The sequence below is a fragment of the Platalea leucorodia genome (assembly GCF_965183815.1).
Source record: "Platalea leucorodia genome assembly, chromosome: 5".
In the NCBI taxonomy this organism is placed as follows: Eukaryota; Metazoa; Chordata; class Aves; order Pelecaniformes; family Threskiornithidae; genus Platalea; species Platalea leucorodia.
The window spans coordinates 8,406,510-8,429,349 of NC_138827.1; the positions used below are offsets into that span (position 1 = coordinate 8,406,510).

General features: G+C 39.5%; 1 protein-coding gene across 1 annotated transcript in view; it reads left to right on the forward strand.

The window, feature by feature from the left end:
* BMERB1 (bMERB domain containing 1) overlaps positions 1-22,129 on the forward strand; it is a gene marked incomplete at its 3' end in the record, with an annotated part of 50,957 nt that extends 28,828 nt beyond the window's left edge. The window contains exons 3-6 of the mRNA XM_082313961.1: positions 15,448-15,521; positions 19,007-19,121; positions 20,794-20,876; positions 22,017-22,129. Of these exons, the coding sequence (XP_082170087.1) occupies positions 15,448-15,521; positions 19,007-19,121; positions 20,794-20,876; positions 22,017-22,129 (385 nt within the window). The remainder of the gene's footprint in view (positions 1-15,447; positions 15,522-19,006; positions 19,122-20,793; positions 20,877-22,016) is intronic.
* Positions 22,130-22,840: the final 711 nt, after the last annotated feature.

Sequence of the window (22,840 nt, forward strand, 5' to 3'; positions counted from 1 at the left end):
CAGGGATATTCACACAGCTTTCTAGCCTGACTGCTCCCTTCTCTGTGGCAGAATATCCCGACACTGCACATTAATCCTTGAGGCAGTTAAATTCAGTTTGTTAACACCACTGTCTCTGCACTGGGACTCTACTTGCAAACCAAGACTGCACTCATCATGATTTTTCAAGCCCCGCGTAGGCTTCCCATCTTTCTAAGCCCATTTACACAGGCAGGTTCCTCATACTGGCTCATCAAATGTGAAAATAAAAGCAGCCTCTCTCACTCACAAAGGCCTCCAGAATTAGAACATGCTTCCCTTAATAGCTTTTAGGAGTCCAAAAAATTGTCTATTTTACTTTATCTTATTTTTAAAAATGTTTTAACATTTTATTCCTGACAAGTGAGAAGCATGTTGCTAGTGATGCCCAAGTAATATAGCAGCACCTGTTCCTTACTGCCTTTCATTCTGGATAGTTTACACTGACAGAGGGGCTTGGTTGCATTTGTCTTCAATGACAAACGTCTTTTAATGACAAATGTCTTTTAATGACCTCTTGCTGAAATTAACAGCACAACTCATGGTTACCTCAGTGGTCCAAGTTTTGCATCGGCTTAACTAAGCAAATTACGTAAACTCTAATTCATAGATATGTTGTGGAAGACTTTGTATGTGGCCATATTTTTTTTTTTTTCAGTTGTTTCCTGAAGTAATGCATTGCCAGTGCCCCAAGACTGGACGTCTATATGTAGGTCATGAATTTTAGTAATTGTTTTCTTCTGATAGGACTAGATTCCCCTGTGAATGACCTATACAATCAACTGCATGAAAGTGAGCTCCCTCAGACAGGTTTAAGGCGTACTCAACTTTGAACATGTGGCTGCTAACTAGCAGTACTACACCTACACTCAGACCACTGAGTTCAAGACCAGCTTTAATGAGAACCAGATCTCTTTAGTTCTTGTGCCTGCTTTAGCTTGTTGTTCAATTATAACAAAAGGATAAAACATATCTATAGTAATGGAGAAAATGTGTGGTATGTTTGTATTACCTTTTCCCCCCCCCCCCCATGCTGTTAGCAACAGAGTAGAAATTCTCTTGAGTTAAATTAGACTTTTTTTAGTTCTTATAAAAGCATGAACATGATGAAATAATTCCCTATCACTTGCACATCCAGCCACAGCTTACATCTCTAGCTACGTTTTTAAAAGTAATGGTTCATTCTTCTCACTGTCTCTCGGTATGACTGATTTTTTTATTCACATGTAGCCAGATCCTAAAGCTAGGACAAAGTATGTTGTAGCTGTGCTTTAAAAAAAAATTAAATAATAAGAATAAAGGAAATAAGCTAGAGGGCTTGTGCTCTTGAGTGTATCACCAGCTCTAATGGTGGCCATGGCTCCCTCCTGTTAGAGGCATACAGCCTGTCAGCTTTACTTACACACACCAGTAACTACCACAACTCTTCACAGCAGAGACACTGTATTTTAACAATATTCACACTCAAGAATAAGAAAACAAAACACTGCAAGCTAGACCTGTTACTGATGGAAATCAGAGCAAGCTCTTCCCGTGTCAGAGCGATGCAGGTTTAATCCATGGAAGGAACTTGCTCTAACATTGCTAAGTGAAATTACTCTTTTCCTTGAAGAAGATGCACAAAGAAGATCGAGATGGGCTAATAATAAAACTCACCGTTACTAATGTTTGAAACAGCTCTGCAACAATACATCCTGTCTTTAACTGTTATATCAACATTTTGCCCAAACAAATGCAGTAGCCATAAAATAAGGTCATTTGGCAGAGAACTGCTCCAGGTTAGCATATCAGCCAGTACGAAAAAAAAAAAACAAACCAACCAACCAAACTCCAAAACCAAACCCAACTTAAAAAAAAAACAAACTAGCAAGGTCTGGATGCTCAGCGGACCCAGAGTTGGTTTGCATTTTTCACACTTCTATGCGTGAACCAGTAAAAACTTCCTGCTGATATGTGAGATTGTCGATAATGTATTCTTTCGGGCTGTTCCTCAGCTGTGATCTATATAGCATTTGTGTCTCTTCAAGCGACATGAACTCTACATGAGGGAGTCTTTAGCAAAACATACAGAGACAGCTTTCCTTGCTTTGAAAGTTAAGGCATCGAGGCCTTATTTTTACCATAGTAATACTATGAGGTCCATATTCCCTCTCCCCACTGAACAAAGTAACACCAATGACTAATGAAGTCTGTAGGACAACAAAAGGGATAAAATTAAATATGTTGCTCCTACGTCACTACACAAATGTTACATTACAGTACTCGCAGTTGGTAACACTTCAGTATCTAAATAAAATCTTTACTGAACAGTTCATCATCACTAAAAGCTTTAGAAGAGTCACCCTGTAGGGGTGAAAGAAAGAGTGGGATGGTGAAGAAGTAAAAGCCAGATACTTAATCATCATTATTGTTTCAAAGCAAGTCCTAAAGTATTTGAGAATCAGGCAGTGGGATTAAACTATAAAATAAAAGGATTTAATAGTATTAGACTTAAGAAGTGATACAGAGTAGTGTTCAAAAACTATACAAAACTATCTGTGGGGTTTTTTTCTCATACATATCCAAGCAGGCTCTGTGTCTCATCTGTTAGCCTATGTCTATCAAACATACTATTAGTTCAATGGACCCAGATTTTCAGTTTTCAAAATTAAAGGAGGAAAATTTCGATTTTATTTGAACAAATTTCACATACATTTCTGTGATTAAGTATTGAGTTAAAACATCAAAGCTTGTTTTTTTAGTTTATGAGTTTCGCCCCACCTCTTTGCAACAGTCACACTGTGAATAAGCAAGTTGCTTTGAGCTGTACTGGATATTAAAATTACTCACGATTTTTGCTCTGGGCCATCGACAGAAAGGTTAATCTCCTCAGGAAGAAATTTTCTACCTTTAGAAAGAGATTTGGACACCCCATCAGCAACAGCAACTCACATGATGATACTGAAGTCAGTCACCAGATAAGAGACCTCAACTGCCTGCAGGTTTATGATTCTGGTTAAAGAAGGGAAAGGGCAACAAAAATTCCTTTCATAAGGGGCACACCTTGTTTTTAAAGTTTAGAGGGAGTCCTTCATGGGGCCCTTCCACTGCAGAGCCATGCAAGGCAGAGCTAACTGCTTGCCCTCACCGGTGAAATGAGCTCTGTGGCTGCATGAGACAAAATGGCCATCATTCTGTGGCAGCTCAACCACACAATACAAAATGGCTGCCCTGTCTGTAGAGCCACTGCAGTGACCCTTCCCCTGACACCCACCTTCATCTTGCAACAGCTTTCAGGTATTTTTTTCCCTTCCTCAGAAACTCTGTTACGTTCACCTTATTGTCTGCTGGGCTGTGTGGTGTAGAGGGCTGTGGGCTGCCAGCTAAGGCCCTCAAAAAACTATGTTTTTCTAGTGATCGCCTCCAATGTCTCTGGCTCCAGTGGGAGGTAACGGAGCACTGGTGAGTCCGTCTCAGGTAGGCCTTCATGAAAACCAGGGGACATTTGGATGCAGGGCAGTTAAACACATGTGTCCTCCACCTGTCCTTCAATAAAAACTTCACTGCTCAGATCACCCCCAGTACAGCACCCAAGAAAGCCACATACACCGGCCCAAACCTGAACTCGGTACAATTTACAGGGCACAGCTCTGAAAATTAAATTGTCTGGCAGACATCTACTGACAGCTTCCAGAAATTGCATCATTCCTGACTGGTGAACAAGTCAAGTATGTACTAATATCCATCAAAATTATTTTAAAATTCAGAAGATATCTTTAAGAAGGTGTTGCAATTTGTTTGCTTCTCTATACCAGGCCCACAAATCATGTACTGTCCATAGCCCCACAGAGCAATACGTACTGTTTTTTAGCGACAGACCAATAATTTACTGTTGAAGAGGAATACTGTGTTTGCTCTTAGACACACATAGATATTTCTGTAGTCTGCCTATCACTGTGTTAAAGAAAAACTTCCCCAAACTACAGAAGAAGTGAACATTCAGTGAAAACAGTGGAAACAGGATTTACCCTGTTTAAAAATGAAACACCAACATTTTTTAAGTGATGACCACAAATATCTGTACAGTTTTGATACATGGGATTTTTCTCTGTTTTGTACTGCTTTGTAGTCCTTTGTATGCTCTTTTGTCTCTGCCTTGCAGATAGAAGTGGAAATTCCTTACTGGTGTACTAAACATAATGTGAGACCTCATTTAGGTAATTAAAAACTAAAGCCCTTAAAGACAAAGATATTTAGTATAACTTTGTGGAAATCTGAAGTGAAACAAAAACATACAGTACAGGAAACGCTAATTGACATCTCTGATTTTCAAATTTGTGAGGCTTCTTCAATGCAAAACACAGCTTTTTAATTTTGCTGACTGAAGCTCAATAAAATTAGATGTGTGACAGCATGTTCTTAGCCTGTCCCCTGAATTTTTTTGATTTGAAAAGCAAGGGAAGCAGCTGAACTCTTTTAACAGATTACATGCTATATACCACAGTGAAATAGTTCATCTTGTAGTGTATACTTTAAAAGAGGCCAGCTTTCTGATAATTCTTGGTTTTCTTTTTATCGATACAAAGAAATAAAGAAAGCAAAATCAGCTGAAGCAATTGATTAACAGGTCATTATGTTTCTCAGACTTCAGTGCAAATTGCAAGTCAGGTGTTAGCCTTGTAAGCCTGTCCTTTGCTTTGCTCCATGCTGTATTGCCTCCTTTAAAAAGAAAAGGCGGGCAGCTGCAGACAGCTGTACTCTTCATATCCAGGAAGTCCGTGCTATTTCCAGCTGAACACCTGCTTGCTATGAAGAATTACCTGAAGTTTACATGGAACCAATTTGCTGATTATAAAATCAAGCCTTCCTCAATTAGGTAATGCCACAATTTACATTGTGCAATCACATTGTAGCTCAGGCAGCCATAGTCACGGCAGAATAGATGTGCTGTGATTTGCTCTGTAATTGCATTGTCAAATCCTATTTTTGTCTCAAGACCCTGCCTCACTTAGTGCCCAGGATGGACCTCCTCAGGATATGTCAAGGTTATGTAGCAATTGTGGCTGCTTGTAGCATCTCTCCTTCTATGCTACCGATACTGTGAAATTTCATAAAATCATGCCAGGAGCTGTTGTGACCATCTCCAGCCAGCCCAGGAAATGAAAAAATAGCTTAAAGCCATCATAGGCTATCTTCAGCTCTTCTGGGTTTATTTTCAGAAAAGCTGAGGACTTAACATGTATTGATATGAAGGAGACAATATGTACAGAAAAGCATCAATTTATAGCTAGCCAGCATTCCCCCTCATTTGCTTCTCAGGCTTCTCTCAGCTCATTTCTTAAAATGTTCTCTATAAAAAGAGTTTTGGGTCAAACTGTAAATTTTCAATCTGTCTTTGCTGTTAAGGAAAGCAAACATACCACTTCAGAACATGCACACTCCCTCTCCCTTTCTCGTTCTCCTGTCCCACTTCCTTTTTTTCTTTCCTGGTGAGATAACAGACCCAAAAGCCAAGGGAGCTCAGGCAGCATCCTCTTTGTTGCACATTTAATGTGTTACTGCTATGGATGCTTGTGTGTGGCTTCAGCAGCAGTTTAGGATTCATAAAACTGGGGGGCATGGAAATCTACCGTGCTGGAAGACATGATTGTAAAAATGGATAATCCATGTGTTAGCTCAGTTTAGCTGACAGAGGAGGCAGGCAGCAAAACCTCAGACCTCTTTATGGTATAGGAACAGATCAAAACTTAACCTGAAAATCATTTGTAGTGCAAAATTCACACATTTTAAAATGTATTAGCATATTGTAACCCAGTAAATATTAATAGTATAGGTGAGATCTTATCACCCACAGTTACTGCCTATGCCTGTGAATAGAAAAGGCATGGAGTTCTTTTACAAAATAGCATTCACCGTCATCATGAAACATGCTCCTTGGGAAATCTGCCAGTGCCTGATACTGCTGGCTTTCCAGATGGAAGGTAAAACTGGAAGTCAGCTATATTGGATGACCTTGAACTAAAACTGTGGAATTTGCTTCCACCTGTGATAGCTGTCTTGGGAGTGGTTATTTCTGCCATGCAGGTGATACTGAATGGCAATTTTTTAATGTATAGGGAATATAAGATATTAAATAGTAAGCCCTATTAGGTTGCTTTAAGCAATTACTGAAAACAGTTTTACTTACCTCATTAAACTTCTTTTATCTGTAAAAATATTATAAATATAACACACATGGTATTTGCTTAATGTCTGTGTAGTTCTTACATTGCTAAACTAACACTGTGAAAAAGCCAAATTCACCTCCGCATTGACTTAGAAGAATTAAAATCGGTCATTGTCTTTGTACACTCTCACTGCACACTATTAGATGACTCCCTCTTCTCCAGAGTGCTCATAATATCTGTATCATCCAAATTCTCCATAGATCCATTCAGGTTTTTAGGCCATTTTACACTATTATGTTTGCTTACTTGTAATTTCAGGAACAATTACCTTTTATAAGTTTGCTGCAACTTGACTTTGCCCTGGTAATAAACTCATACTAGCAGTCCCACAGCTTCATTAGCTGTCCAGAATACATATTTAGTCCCCATTTTGGTTTTTTTTCTTGATTCCAATCAGGCTTACTTTTCCTTTACTTGCCTTTTTAACCTTTATCCTTTTCCCACTTTGCAAAAAACCCATAAATCTCTTGCTGCTGTGACATTGATGTACCCATTGCTAGTAGTAGTAGAGGTGGGACAGTCAGTAATGGTCATTCTATAGGGTATTGGACATAATGGTAGAATCTCAAATTTAGGGCACATTCATCATGGAGAAAAATTTATAGTCCATATTCCTTCTAAGGACAACACATCAACAGAGGTCAGATAGGATTCTCACCTTTATGTCTTTTGCAGCATGCACGGCGCATTGGTATTTTAAAGTACAAAAAGGTATGTCTGCCGATTGCCTGGCTTTATGCAACCACTGCAAAGTGAAGCAACAAAAACTGCAGAAGTGAGAGGTTAATTCCTTTGGTGATGATAACTTTCAAAAAACCAACTTAGAAACCCTACGTTTTAATTTAGAGTAAGTGCAGTAAATGTAGTAGACTCACACAAAGTGGGAACATGAAACAGTCTCTCATTACTGGCTAAACTCAAAAAGTAATTCTGTACTACAAAGCCTGCTTACATGGAGTGTTTCCATTCTGAAGTGAGAAAAGGCAGCAATGATTGCTGTCTTTGTATGAACAAAGTTAATTTCAAATTTTAATTACTTTTTCAACCAAATATTTTATGCCTGTTTCTAGTGACTCACTAATGTAGCATCAACTGTGACTTCTCAGTGGCTTAATGCCATGTGTGGCAACAGTGACACACACTGAGCATCACCCTTGGCTAGTTTTGATTCTTTCTCTGCTACTTTTTGTCTTTGTACTATATATTATCTATTTTCTCTCCTCTAAGGTTAATGGAATTCTCTTAGGACTGTTTACTTATATGTACAGCATCTAGTACTTTTCTCTGAGTTTGGCACCTCGCTGTTACTATAGTGCAAAGAAATAACACCAACAAAAACAGATTTTTTTTTCATGAATAGAGTTGTTGTTGTCAGTGTTTTCTGATAAGATCTGTCTTTTCATGGAAAGGAGTAATAAATCTTCTTTTCTTCACAGTTCTATAATCTTAACAATACAATATAACTTACTGTGAATTCCTTCCTTTTTTTTCCTGATTGTATCTTGCTCTAGGAACATAGGATGCATTTTGGGATGCTGTAGAGAAGCAGGCAGTTGCATGATGATACATATTTTTCAATAAATATACATGTCAGGTTGTTGGCTTCGTAAGATAAGGTACCATTAGGGAAAATACCAAGCCCAGCTTTATGAGGGATACCATGACTGTCCCATTGATACAGCTACACCAGGCGCACACTCTTCTGGAAGATAGGATTAATTTGTGGCTGTGACTGTATGTCCCCATTCACCTTTCCCATCCCAAGCACATTGCAATGGTGTCTCACCTGCAAATACCCAGAGTCCTTCAGGAAACAGCCAGGAAAATGTAAGCTGGGAAATGGTGCAACCTGGTTTCTGTAATGAAAGTTGTCAGATATTCAAAGCTTGAGGCTGAGATTAGGGACAGCGTTTCTAGGGGACTGCCGTGGATCTGGGAGCCTCGAGGATGTCAGCGTGCCCACCGTAGAACTGGGAACTCCTGGGAGGTCCAGCTCTGATGAGGGTCTCCCAGCTCTTCAGATGGGAGCCTTGAAGCCTCAGGAACATGAGTTCGGGACAGAATTGCAAAGTTCCAGACTGTGCACTTTAAGCTGAAATTATAAATACAAATCAGGTCTCAAAGAGGAAAGAAAAATGCCTTTGTTCAGTTGGATCTCTCTGCAGAGCCATCTCCTTTGCCCTGTTTGATAGCAAACAATCAACCCCAGAGGAAAATAAGACATTACACTTTCAACTGTATGGCAGTAAAAATGCTACGTTAAAATGCTCAGAAAGGAAAAATGTTTTTTTAGTGGCATATAACGATAAACATACCATTAGCAAAGTATTTAATGAATTGTAGACTTAGTACCTGTAAGTCTAGATGTTTGTGTCTTAAAAAAGAAAAAAAGAAGTAGAAGGAGGAATTTTCATTATTATCTCTGTTGGACAGCTAGGAAAATAATTACTTAATAGAAAATTTTCTTTAAGTAGCATTTTCTACATTGAATATATGTTGTGGTTGTCACAAATTGCTGTTAATAGAAGAGGGACCAGCTCTGGGTATCTTTAATCTTTTGATTTAGTCATTTTTAGGTCAGTAATTTAGCACTGTACTTCCAATGTAACCTTTAATCCCAAACTGTTTTTGCTTTCCCAGTTCTTAGCTACCTGTGGTCTGGTTTGCATGAGTGGATGGTAGAATGAATTGTCTCCCATGAGACCATGTATCCAAGATAATGTATTCATAATACATCATGCATATAGAATACTCACAGTTACTGTGGCCCACTCTTTTGCACAGTTCATCTTCCTATAGGCAAGGATGCTCTGTAATAATGTGTAACTCTTGACCTGTGGTATTTCAGTGGTCTCTCTCACTTGCCTTCTGCTATAAATAGGAGAGTATAGATCCGTGATGATTCAACAGTGAATTGAAAAGTCCTGAAATGGACTGACTGTCAATGTTTAATCTTATACCAGGTGCCTTTATATGCTTTTCAGCTTTGATACCAAATAGTTGCTCTTGTAGTTTTAAAAATAAGAAAAGGTCAAATATGGAAGTAAATTAAGAAGGAAATTTATCATTGATTCTGCTAGAGACAATACATAGGCAAACCTAGAGTTTCCTACTTCTGCTGCCTAATAACAAAAAATAAAACTACCAGACCAGTTTAAATGAACCATGCACATAAGTTGTCCCTATGCTTTTACATGCAGTCTTCTGTATACTGCTGCAATGGGGTTAGATACTTCTGAATTTAAATCTAACTTCTCTATTGTTTTTAGACAAATTAGCTTAGTCAATTTTAGAGAAATACTCCCCGCCACAGTAGGGCACTTCCAGGAAAGCTCCTCTTGTTACTATTGAAGTTGACAGTAAAACTTCATAACTGGCAAAGGAGATGGCCAAGCTCAAGAGAATTTAACAGTGTCAGTGAGAAGGAAATACAGACAGCTTCTTTAGGCACTGTTCTGAATTTCTGTGAAATATGCCTTACATATGACCCCCAGGGACTGAGATTTTCAAGTCCTGCCATCTTCAATTGTCTGAAATGACAGCTGAATTACATTACTTTGCAAGTTGCAGTCCAGCACTTCTATCCACTGTTCCTCCATCAGAGACCACTTTTAACAAGAAAAGATAGACACAGTTATTTTAATAGTTAATCATAGGACTTTTGATTTGTAACCTGACCTGCCAAGCAGGCTGGTCAGCAATCTGTTATCTTAATTGCCAGCTCTGTGTCTTCCAGCCTGAGCAGCACCAGGTGCTGAGCTAAATAACAAGGTGATAAACACCACCATAATGACTCAGACAACGTGTGCTATATTCATTAAATGTTGCCTGTGATTTCACAGATTTATAATTAGAAGCTTTAAGAAACTAAGATGAGTTGACAGGGACAAAATGGAGTCAAGCGTAGAAGAGGGGCATACATAAACTTACTGTTTTCTTCTATTCCCAGAATACTTTCAACATTCCAGATTCCCCACAACTTTGACAAGGCCTTAAAACACCTGCAGTCCCCAAAGTCAGCCTCCACTGATGCCTCTCCTCCACACCTCAGTCCTTATTTTAAGGAATCTGCAGCTTGACAACACATTACCATCTCTCTCTGTAGCAATTCTCTTACTACTACACAGCTCTCTACTTCAGTCACCCAAATTTCGCCATCACTACTGGCTGGTCTTGGCTGGTGTTCAGCATGTTCATTGGTGACACCACCAAGGAGATGATCTTCTTATCCCTATATTGAGATCTTCTCCAGATACGTGTAATCATGTCAACTTGTGACTTAGCGTGACATCTGATTCTTAGGCCATCTCCTAGACTGGCACTATCAAAGTCTTCAGAAACTCTTACAAGCATTTTACTTCTGGGACAGGAATATATTAAAACAGAACTAAAAATAACCTAAGTGCCTGCAAACCCTTTTGGAAGAGAGGGAAGGGACCCAGCAAAACCACTCTACCTTCAGTTTTTAACTTCAAGCACTTTAATGCAATAACAGAAAACAAAAGAATCTCAGACCTCTTATAGACATGCTAGAGGGAGCACAGATCTATTTCTAGCTTTGAAAGTCATTCAGCAAAGGCAGCAGCTCTCTAGACACACTGAACTGCTCTGCTCGTCCTGAAATCAATGAAAAAGATATTTGATGCTTATGTAGCCGTTATTAATAGTTCTTACTCCCAAATCTTACGCATTTGACAAACTTGTTGGCCAACTCTTTTTCTTTGGCTGATCATTAAGGTGAATGTTCAGCGATTTTCCTACTGCCTTTTACTATCATTTTTGCTTTTTTTCCATCCATGGCTCTAGCTGGTACCTAGGTCTTACACCAGGGAATTTGGCTTTCTTCCTCAGCTGAAAAGACGACAGAAAAGTTTAGCTGGCATGGAATAATTTCTATTGAAACAAAACAAAACACTTCTGTGTCCAGTACGGAATGTTTCTTTTTTACGTTCTGCCTGCCGTTATCTTCCACAGCCTCCAAGACCTGCCAGGGCACAGCTGAATGGGAGGTCTCCTCTCTGTTTCCTTGCCCTGCTCCCCCTCAGTCCAGATGGTGCATGGCAGAGGTGACTCATGCTGTCACCTCACTTGTGGATCGTATGGGAATGACAGTGCTCAGAGCTTTCTTCTCCTGCTAACTGGACCACAGAAACACGTATTGGGGCTGAGTCACTGTGCCAGATTACTGCAGACTCTTCCGACCCACTTATTTTCCTGTCACTTTGTGACATGTTTAGAAAATCTTTTGCTCATGCTGTTTATTCATTATGAGCTATTTTATCTTTTTTTGGGCAAACAGAGAGTCTGCTTTTAGGTTTTGATGATACAGCTTGAAATCCCGAGAGAGAAAAGAATAATACATGCTTGTGTGGTATCTCCAAGCGTACAGAGGGTTTCTTGCAATAAGCCATCAAGAAACAGAAAAGCAGAATTGCAGACAGTGTGTCAGAAATACATGGAAGCACACTAAGAATTCAGCCCTAGTTCAGTACTATTGCAATTACTCCAGGAATGGATTTGGGCTCTTAATAAGAGAAATGTTTTATGATACTCATAACTCGTGTGTTTAAGATTGCTGGGCAGACATTTAAAGCTCAGCTTTGGGGGAAAAACTGACATATTGTAACTGCTGTTTGCTTTACTGATGTTTTTTCTACAACATCAAAAACAGTTTCACAGGGACTGGAAAGAATATACTATCTATTCCGGGGAGCAGAGAGTTCAGCAAAGGTTGTTTGGATATTGCAAATTTTATGGAAATGTCTCAAGCATCTTTGCAGATAACTTAAACAGGCCTGGAGGGTGTCATCTCAGTACCCTATGCCATGCTGTATCTATAGGGAAGAAGCCATTGCCTTCTGCACAGACCAACAACCTGACTGTGCTGCTCTTTGAGAAGAGCACCAGGTGCAAAGGGAGCATAACAGTGCTCTTAAATAAGCTCAACAATAGTCTAACATCATCTCTTGCCCGTCTTGCACTCTGGTACATTTGACTTATAACATGGGAGAGAAAGTGCTGCAGAATTAGGCTCAGCGTGTTTCTCCTGCTTCTCTGTAGAAGGTTAGGGGACCCAAAGGAGTTTTGTTTTCTCTACTTTGCAGATTCCTGCTCTCTCTTTACTTCCTAAAGGGTCTGACAGTAATACAAATATGCTCTTAGTCAACCCCTGCTAACTATCCAGCTTTCAAATGAGAAATCCACTGGGATTTATTTTTTTTTTCAGAAGCAGCATTAACTTCTTCTGGGCCTCCTGTAATTGCTCACATCAAAGAACCAGAGCATAAGGGGGAAAAGAACGGAAGGTTCATAGTACCAGTACAAATTGAATGGCCTTCCAAGAGCTTTCTTTCCCAGGAGTTCCTCCTCTTCCATTTTCTTTGAGGGCAAGAAGGTGACTCTTGCCCAGGACAGCAATTGTAGCCCTACATTCAGTATTATTTGCTAGCAGATGTGTGATATGCTTTATAGTTACAAGCAACTATACCTCCTGCTTTCATTAAGTCAGATTGATGAAGCCTTCACACGGCTTTTATGAATATGTCCCATAGCCCTCCTTTAGTCATTTAACCGTATCTTTTTAATTTTTTTCCTAATCAACACCATGGAGTAGATGAAACACAAAGGCTGTTTGACACAGATGGGAAGAAAGATGTTCCATGTGCTTAAGGGGATTGGTACAGATGGTGGTTTTAGTCTTTGTCCATCATCAAAACACACTAGCTTACAGAGCTGGGACTCCAGAGAGGTCATCTGGCTTATGACTTTTACAGCCCTTAAGTGCTTGGCCACGTATTTACTTCTCTCCTGTGAGTTACAAGGCAGGAACAAAGTTTAGGTGTCAGGAAAAAAGAGATGCTAAGAATATATATGGAGAGCGCTAGCTATATGCTCTGCAGTCAAGTGAAAAAAAGAGCCAAAACAACGGGAGGAAGTGCAACTACAGTTGCAGTAAGGCCAGTACCTTTGCCACAAATTGAGCATAGGGGCTGTAGGGACTACTGAACATCGAAGATCTTGCTCACTTGGAACATACTGACCATGATATTTTAAATTCCTGAAAATCCTGAGAGAGGAGCAGTGACATTAGCTTTTGGAAGTTCCTGGAGGATGGCAGGGAGCCAAACTGATACAGTGAAGTATTTTGATAGCAAAAAAAAAAAAAAAAATCTCTATGTCATGAAGATCTCTTTTGTAGAAACTCACTGTTCTCTTCACTAGTTGAAGGTCTGGCCCCTAGATATCATTCGAATACAGCAGTTCAATATTGAATGTTTCTCGCCAAGAAACTGTCATCTTTGTTAACCGTGGTCATTTTCCTCAAATATATTAACATTCATTATATTAATGTGACACCCAAACTGCATGAACATTGAATGGATAAGGAGCTGTGAGGCTTGCTCACATCCCAGCACATTTTGAATATTGATTCTCCTGCGGGGATAGTGTTTAAGATGATTGTTAATTGATAAAAGTAGTTTCAGTACCATTTAGCATGATGGATCTCAAGAGTAAAACAGGCTTTGCTTGTGATCAGCATGAATAATATGGGGAGCCCAAATAAGAATAATCATCAGTATAAACATCTCTGCCTCCAAGCATCCTAAACACATACAGCAGTGAACCATAGAGTAGCCCTGAGGCTAGCATGCTTGTCTTCCCAATAAAAGTAAGTTTTACAAGACAGACGTATGGTGGAAGAACAGATCCCCAGCAGAGGTGACAGTGGCACCTAAACAAGGAAACGAGGTCAGCAATAAAGATGATTATCAGAGCATTTCACCGTCGTATTTTGGGAAGAGAGAAGTAAAAAGGCAGCAGGAATAGCTGTCATAGCACAATGAAGGCAGTGGAACAGGCAAGATGGAGTTAACCAAAGTAGCACATAATAACAGGATCAACATGGTTTAATAACATGAGCAAAGCAGCTGAAGGACAGCTCCCTACAGAGACCTGCATTCCATGCAGAGGCAGCAGGGAGAATAAAAGCTCTTGGGTTGCGATTAAAATCTTATTTGTGCCAGAAACACCTACTTTTTCCACTCCCCACTTAATTCAATAATTTGACTGCATTATCCTTTGTGCACTTGCTCTCACACACACACACACTCTAATCTCTTGGGTTTCCTCTCTTGAAACACCACTGTGACAACCCATGTTCTGATAGCACTTCAGCTACCTTCAGGTGCTTAGGCAGCAGGCAATCCACCCTTCAGGCACAGGATTATGAAACAACAACTCTGAGATCTGTGGGCAAGGATAGTGTTGGTGACATCCGAGTTGAAGAATGTACAATTAATCACAAAGACTGTTTTTTTGTATTCTTCAGGGCATGATTTCAAAATGGAAGCCCCTGATGCAGCCCTCAGAACCAACACCTGAGCCTTGGCTGCCAATATGCCTGAGATGCTAAAGTAAAATATTTGCCAGGAAGCTAATGCTGAAGTTTGCTAGCTTCCAGGGGAATAACTCAGTATAGCAGCTGTCAGGATAGGTATCAGTTTCAATAAGAACTGAAGGTGCAGTATCTGCTAATGTTACAGATTTTTTTTTTAGCTGTCTTCTGTGTCTTAACATTAACAGACTTTGTGCACACATCAAGGATTTGAAACACTCGCATCAACCATGGAAGACATTCACCCAAGGTGCAAGACTTCAAAACATTTAGAATTCTGACAGTTTCCAGATCTTTGGTATCAGGGCTAAGTTATTAATAAGGGCACAAAGAAAATTGGTAGTAGAATATAAACCTTGTCTTGGCTGTACCAAATAATGCCAAATAATTGGCTTCTGCTGCCCCTTCCCAGGCTCCCTGTTATTCTCACCCTTGCTCTTTTCCCTAGTGAAAACTGTTGCTGCATTATATGCAATATGGCACACCTGTCTTTTTCATTACCATTAAATATACAGATGCCCATTCCAGCGTGTTCAGTGACTTTCAAGAAAGGAAAAGGCACCTGAAATATGACCTACACACAGATTAGACCCCAGTAAGACAAGTAATCAAGGGCTCAACAGGCATTTAGTATTAAATACCATTTGCTATCTGTTAAAATCGGTGAATGAACAGTATCGATATCCCAAGGTTAAACCTCTGCATTTCAAGCTGATGCACAGGTCCCAGGCAAGGGATGGTATCATGTATTTAGATGAGATCTGGCTGATCCTGTCAACACAGGATGGGGTTTGCATGTCTCTGACCATGTTTTTTCTGTTTCTGCAGGATGGATGATATCCAGCTGTGCAAAGATATTATGAACCTTAAGAAAGAGCTGCAGAATTTGGTAGCAATCCCAGGTAATGGCTATCTCCAACCTGATATGAGGATAACACTTGGGTGATGCACAGGTGGGGATGGTGTCGGGAACACACCTCTGCCCCTAACAATCAGAAATCTCCCCCAGGGTTGAGTTTCATCTCTTTCCTCTAGTCCTTATTTTTTCTTCCCATCTTTAATCTCCTGTTCTCTAAATTTCTTTTCATGCTGTATTTCACTGCTCCCTTGGCACCAACCCTGCAAATATCACTCAAACAAGGTGCACATTCCTTAGTTCTTGCAGTCCCTTGGCAATCTCAAGGGAACCAAGTGGCACAGAGATTGTCAGGTAGAAAAGACAGAGTGCTGAGATACCCAAGACAAAAAGGAGAAAGGATGGTTTATAACCATCACTGTGAACATGATTGTTTTTTTCCTAGATATACGAATTCATTGTCACACCTGTAGTTAAATCTACCTTCTGGAAGAAAGTAAAATGGGTTTCTAGAAAAAGCAAGAGGCAAAAGTCTGCTTTGTGTTTTGCCTTAATTCTCTGCAAGTTCACTGCTGTAAGGAGGGACAGAGTTGTAGGCAGTTTTGCAGTCCTTAACTCCAAACTCCAGCTGAAATCAATGAGGAATTTTGCTTTGCTACAGCTTTGCTGTTTTAGATCATCCACAAGAGCCCTACTCTGTTCAAGAAAAAAGTACAGACAGATCCTGCAAAACACTCAGCAACTGCAGTGGGCCATTTACACTAGATATTACTGCATGGCCTCTACAACTCTTCAGAAGTAATTTACTGCTGCCTAACTATTAAGGACAAGTTTTGACTCTCTTTTGGTTATCCTCATTTTTCCCCCCACATTTTATTGTGCAAGTTTAAAGGACAACTTCCTCCCCAGAAAGGAGAGAGAAGGTCACTCATAAAATAGGAAGCAGGGGTCTACTCTGAGGCCACATGTTCTTAGTTGTATAAGAACTTTTCCACTTTTCTTTGGCATCCAACAAAAATGGATTCATAACCTTTCTTACTTTTTCTTTATACTTCTTAGTTGCTTATAGGTCACATTTTAAATTTCTAACAACACTGTTGGTACATTATTGGTTTAAATGGTATTGGAAAGGATTAGAAATCCTATGAATGATTGCCCTTACCTCACCTCTTCTAGCCTGCAGCTTTCCTACCCTTACTTTTAACATAGAGTTGATTGGGTTTTTTTTTCCCCAGTGGGCTTTTTTGTTTGTTTTTAAACCTTTTAGAAACTATTTTCCAGTCACAAAGTCTTAAGCAGTTTCTCCTCAGCACTTTGCAAATCTCAGCAAACTTAAGAATACCTTATCACTCTCTACAACTACCTGAAAGGAGGTTGTAGTGAGGTGGGGGTCGGTCTCTTCTCCCAAGTAACAAGCGATAGGACAAGAGGAAACAGCCTCAAGCTGCACCCAGGGAGGTTTAGGTTGGATATTAGGAAAAATTTCTTCACGGAGAGAGAGTGGTTAGGCATTGGAACAGGCTGCCCAGGGAAGCGGTGCAATCGCAGTCCCTGGAAGCATTCAAAAAGCGTGTGGATGTGGTGCTTAGGGCCATAGTTTAGAGGTGGACCTGGCAGTTACGTTAACGGTTGGCCTCGATGATCTCAGAGGTCTTTTCCAACCTTAACGGTTCTATGATTCTATAAGTATGCACAGTTCCAGCAGCACCACCTTTTGGCAGACTCACAGGAAGAATACTTTTGTCTTAACAAAGAAAAAAGCTGCTGGCATTCACACAGAACTAAGTGCTGACACAGCATGTGCCTAACCTAGAAAAACACTTTCCAGAAATGGGTTTGTTCATAACACCTTTATCATAATTTTCCTGTTAGTATACAGATTTGCATGGAGAGACCTGCTCTTTGATTCTGGTAGACACTGTTTATCCAATTTCAGTAGACATGGTATCAGTCTTTTAGTACACAGAGTATGCAGTACTTTGCCACAATTCAGGATGCATGTGTTTGGCAGGCAGTTTCCTGAAGGATATTATGGGAGAGCACATCTCAGTCTGGGAAGAAGGTAGATTGAAAGGAAGTAGAAAGTAGCTTCTACCTTCAGTAGTGAGAGGAGGAGATCCCTTGCTCCATAGACATAAGAGGCAAAGCAAGAATAAGCAGTTATTTCTAAGCATTCTCTTTTTTTCTCTGCTACAAAGTCAGCATTAATCACAGGAATTCTCCGTAACAACACAGAGGTCTTGAAATCTTCATAGCAGTCAATAACCACCTTCCTTTATCATTTCTAAAAGATAAAACACAGAAAATACACCCCAGACAAAGCAGCCTTATATTAGAAATTATTTCCTCTGCTACTGGCAGACCATAATTTAAAATTCTCAAAGGAGTATGACTTTGAGATTGAGACTTACAGAATTTCATTGTCTTGAAAATATAGTCAAGGTGTTTTTATCTCACTTACTAAGGAATAGATTTATTGCAGAAATTTCCAGTAGTAAGCATCCTGAAGCCCATGATCCAAAATTAAGTCCTATTAAACAATTATTTTCAAATATCTGATTTATTTAGCTGTTCAAAATAACTTATAAAAGTTCAGTCAGCAGACATAACAGCTCAGATGCATCAGACTGCAGGCAGCTTGCCCTTCTTCCCACCGCTCTTATTGTACTTAATTTTATGGTTCTCTAAATGCAGTTCTAGTGCTCAAAACCAAAATCCTTGATTTAATGCAAAGTGTCTTCTCAGCTAATCAAAATTTTCAGCTTCTTGAGGAAATATGTGGGCTGGGATTTGCCTCTGGCTTTCTCATCTCTGCTCCACTTGTTAGGTTTGAAGATTTCTGTCTTAACTACATTTGCTTTATAACCTTACACTACAGCTCTGTAATCCCCAACATTCACGAGTTTTAGTTTGTGACCGACACATCTTTCATGTCACAAAAATCATTGTTTATAGACAACCTAGTCATTACAGACTGGCTAATTAACAAGGACATATATTAATTACTCAGATTTTTGAAGCACAGGGAAAATAAACACTTTCATGTATTTTTCCACATTTTACAATTGATGCTATTTGTGTGGATTTCGCCTTACCAGAGTAGAAAAAAAAGTGTTGTAGTCAACAGCCAAAGTTGTCATGAAACAGAGAAATGGTTCCTTTTGGTGTGGTCTCATTTCCCCTGAGGTCAAAGGGAGTTTGTACCATGGATTTTAATGAAGCATCCTGGACTGTTTTCTTACCAAAGCTCTTTAAAAAAGTCAAAGCAGTGTCTTGCAGAGTAATTTAATATTAAAAGTAGGCTTGGCAAGCCCCACAGAGTCTCCAGACTATTAAGCTGATCAGACACAACAGCAGCAAGTGGAAGAGAGAAAAGAGGCAGTGACCAGAACTTGCTGGGGTTTTGGTGGCTCAGGTCTGAGGAGCCATTGACTTCAATCAACATTTCATTCTTAGACAGCTGCAATGTCCACCTCCCTACCCCACTCCCTAGAATCCAAAGTAATAGTCTATTTTCTCTGTTTTGACCAGAAAAAGAGAAAACAAAGATGGAGAAACAAAGAGAGGATGAACTGATTCAGAAGATCCATAGACTGGTACAAAAACGAGATTTTCTTGTAGATGATGCAGAGGTGGAGAGATTACGGTAAGAACTAAAAGCAACTGAAGTTATTTGTGAGATTTCACAAGTCTAATACTACACTGGAGTGAGTGACAAAATTTACATCGACATTGATGGGAGAGAATTGGTCCTTTAAAACATCTTACAAGTTAAAAGCCTCCTCCCAGTTCCATAGGAAAAACATTAAAACTAAGTTACTGCACTTCTGTGGCTCTTTATCCCATTAATGCTTCAGTCATCTGATGACTGCAGTGGGGTTTGGTCTCTTACTTTCCTACCAGAAAGTGTCTGGGCATTTACCATTAATAAGAGAAGGATTTTTGCTGCTACCAGAGGATCCTCTTAGCATGAGAAGTAGACATGAAATGGAATTCTGTAAGGGGCATATTTGTAGACATCTAAAATCTGCTTTTTTTCTTTTTTTTAACAAATTATTAATGTGGTTGGGGTTTATTATTACTATTCTTACCCTGCCATAGCAATAAAAAAAAAACCCAAACAAACTGAGAATGCAATCACGAACACAGGTTTACCTAACCTAAAGCATGAGCGAGTTCAGAATGGTTTCATCTCAGTACCTTAGCCCAAAGTTGCTGAGAAACCTGTAGTCTTCCTCAAAAGTTCATTTCCAGCTGTTGCACTGAGATCCTAACACTACAAAATAGTCAGAGTTTTGCTATTACTTCCCCTGTCTCTTTCAACAGTAAAGATTCAAGGCTCATCAATCCGTTTATCCTAAATGACAGTATCTCTTCCAACACATTTAAATTCTAAGCAAGCAAAGGACAGGAGAGAAGAAAGCTTGCCAGAGTCCTGCAGCTGATCAAAGAGAGCTGGCCAAAGTCAGCAGCTGACAAGAAGCCTGAGCTAGTAATGTCCACCAGAGCTCTCAACTGCTAGTGCGACGTGCAAATCGCAAAAACCTCAGCAGCAGCCAGACAATGGAGAAGCCTAATTGTGGGCTGCTGAAAATGTGCTGCTATGCACTATGCAGATGTGCATACATTAGTGTCAGTTCACATTTGCAGTAAAACCTGAGGCTTTTCTTTAAAACTCTTGATAATAAAATCTGCTTTCCCTCTAAACTGAGATATTCAATCAGTGCACTCAATATTTAAGTAACAAAATAGCAACCAAACTAACACAGAAACATTGTTAATAGATACAATCAAGGTTAGCCTCACAATCTTTATTTTGGGCCTAATGCTGTCATCTTCAGGCAGAGAGAAATATACTTGGTTTTGGTAAACCCTAACAGCAGACGACCATCAGATCCAGTCTTTTGTCTAAGTGGGCCTTTAAAAATAAGGAGTACAATCACAACAATATGTATCCTCTGCTTTACTTTGTAGAGGAAGCATCATGAAACACTTGTGAGGCCACCTTAAAACAGATGATACCTTATGGTTTAAATCTGCTGACTAGGGAATATAATGAATCCAACACTATCAGAGACAAGTAAAGAACCTTGGGGAAAATTCTGTCTCTGATTTCTACGAGAAGTTTGTTACTGTTTTCATGTAGGCAAATATTTTGCTCTTCAATAAGCAGCAAAAATTAAGTGTTTTTAAAAAGCACAAAGAAGTGAATTGTTTACTAGTGATTTGATCCTAGCTACTCTAGCTTTTACTGCCCCATTTACAAAGAAAATGGTGTCATTTCTGTAACAGATTTATTTTCCTTTTTTTTCCACCAGAGAGAAAGAAGAAGACAAAGAGATGGCTGAATTCCTTCGCACCAAGTTAAAACCCTTAGACAAAGCAACACAGTCTCCTACCAGTGAGTTCTTAAACATAAAGAAAAGCAAGAACAATAGGAAAAACTCCAAAGACAACTGGATAAAAGAGCATTTTCAAAGGCCATGCTGGGCCAGCCTCTGCCAAAAGCTAAGTTAGATCACCCTGAAACAAGATAGTGTGTCACCAGTTGCTGGCCACTTAGAATTCAGATGCCCAATTACCCCTTAAAACTGAATCCAAGTCATCTATGACCACTTTAAAATTGCTTTGTATGTTTTAAATATGCAAAGTATATTTGAATACACATTGCCACAGCCTACTTTCGTAAGCAACTAGATTTATTTTTGCCAATTATTTTCCCATCTGGTTCTGCAAAAATAACTGGAACAACACCCCTCTTAAGATATATGCTAGGATATCTGAAGCAAAGTCTGCCTGTTTTACTGCAGGCAAGATGGAAACTAGAGAAAAGACTGCAAACTTCCACAGCTGCCCCAAATTTCTTATGTCTTACCAGCATAAATACAATTTTCCAGCACCTCAACCCAAATCACTTACAGACAGAACTGCAAACACACTAATTTCTCAGAAACTAAGGAGATTACATGATCTCTTGGAAGCTTTTAGCTGCAACTTTCAAACAAAACAGTCACAGCATAAGCTCTGAAAGATAACAGATTGATTTTAAACACAATGTTAAAGATAAAAAGATTCTTTTCTGAAAAATTAAAATGTGCCTTCCTCTTGTTCTCCTAATTACAACATCTAAGTTGATGAGAGAATAAACTCCAGCAATATTTTTGTTCTTCATCTCCTTAGTTGCTGGGGTTTAAACACAGTAAGGTGACTTTCTGTGGAAGGACCTGTTATCTGACCCTATGGCTGTGAACAGGGACACCTGGATTGAACAAGATGCAAGAAGTTTACCCTCCCATTGAGAGAGCTGGATTCTTTAGCCTCTCTTAACTCCCTCCCCTGAAGAGATAAGGCTTCCCGAGCAATTTGAATCTACATACCAGCTTGGATACTACCAAAGTGTTAGATGTATTGTTCAAACAAGAGTTAAAAAATTGGGGGGGAAGGGGGGGCCAGGAAAGGCTTGCATTCTTTAACCCAGAAGTAGGAAGAAATCATTTGACCAGCTCTTGGTTTTAACGATGTCCTGTTTTGAACATTGCAGGCAGCCCAGCAGAAAAGAAGGCAGAACCTCCTCCAAGCAAGCCCACCATTGCCAAAGCAGGATTGGCTATTATTAAGGATTGTTGCGGGGCCACACAATGCAGCATCATGTAGCTCTGGGCTCTCTACCATATTTGTCTTTTCAAATGTTTTCAGTGAATGAAACTGTAGGGTGAGGGGAACTAACAGCGTCCTGCTAACAGAAATCAAGAGCAACTGGTACAACAGTAATATATGGAACGTATAATGGCAGGTTCTTCACTGTTGCATGGATCACTCAACACGCATGCCTAAAAACAAAAGAAATCTATATAGTGGCTGTCCAGTGACCAGAAAAGATCTGTAGTAGAGCCAACAAAAACACCCCAGTGATAAAAGTGAATGAAGAGAGGGTATGTTTCATCCAGTAAGGTGTAAAACAGCAATTTTAATAGGCCATCACTTTGTAAGAATTTGTTGTGCACTTTTCCCCCTTGACAAACAGCACTCGGAAATTGCTGAAATATTTCGTTTTGGCTGCTTCTCAAAACAAAAGCCACAGGTAGCAATGCTGTGTATAGCACAACCCATAAGTGAAACAACTTTATGATAACTGATGTTGCATACAAAATACTTATCAAACTAGCGTGATGTTCAACTACTTTGCTGTGGAGTTTCACTTCCAATTCTTTAGGAAGAATGAGGATCAGTGACAGGGATGCTGCAAGTAGAGGTAGATTTTTATATCCCGTATGATTTCTGAATTACTCAAGTCAAATGAATGTTGCTTGCACCAGGGAAAATAAATCTCTGGTAAAGCTTTAGCAAGCACAGCTACAGTAATCT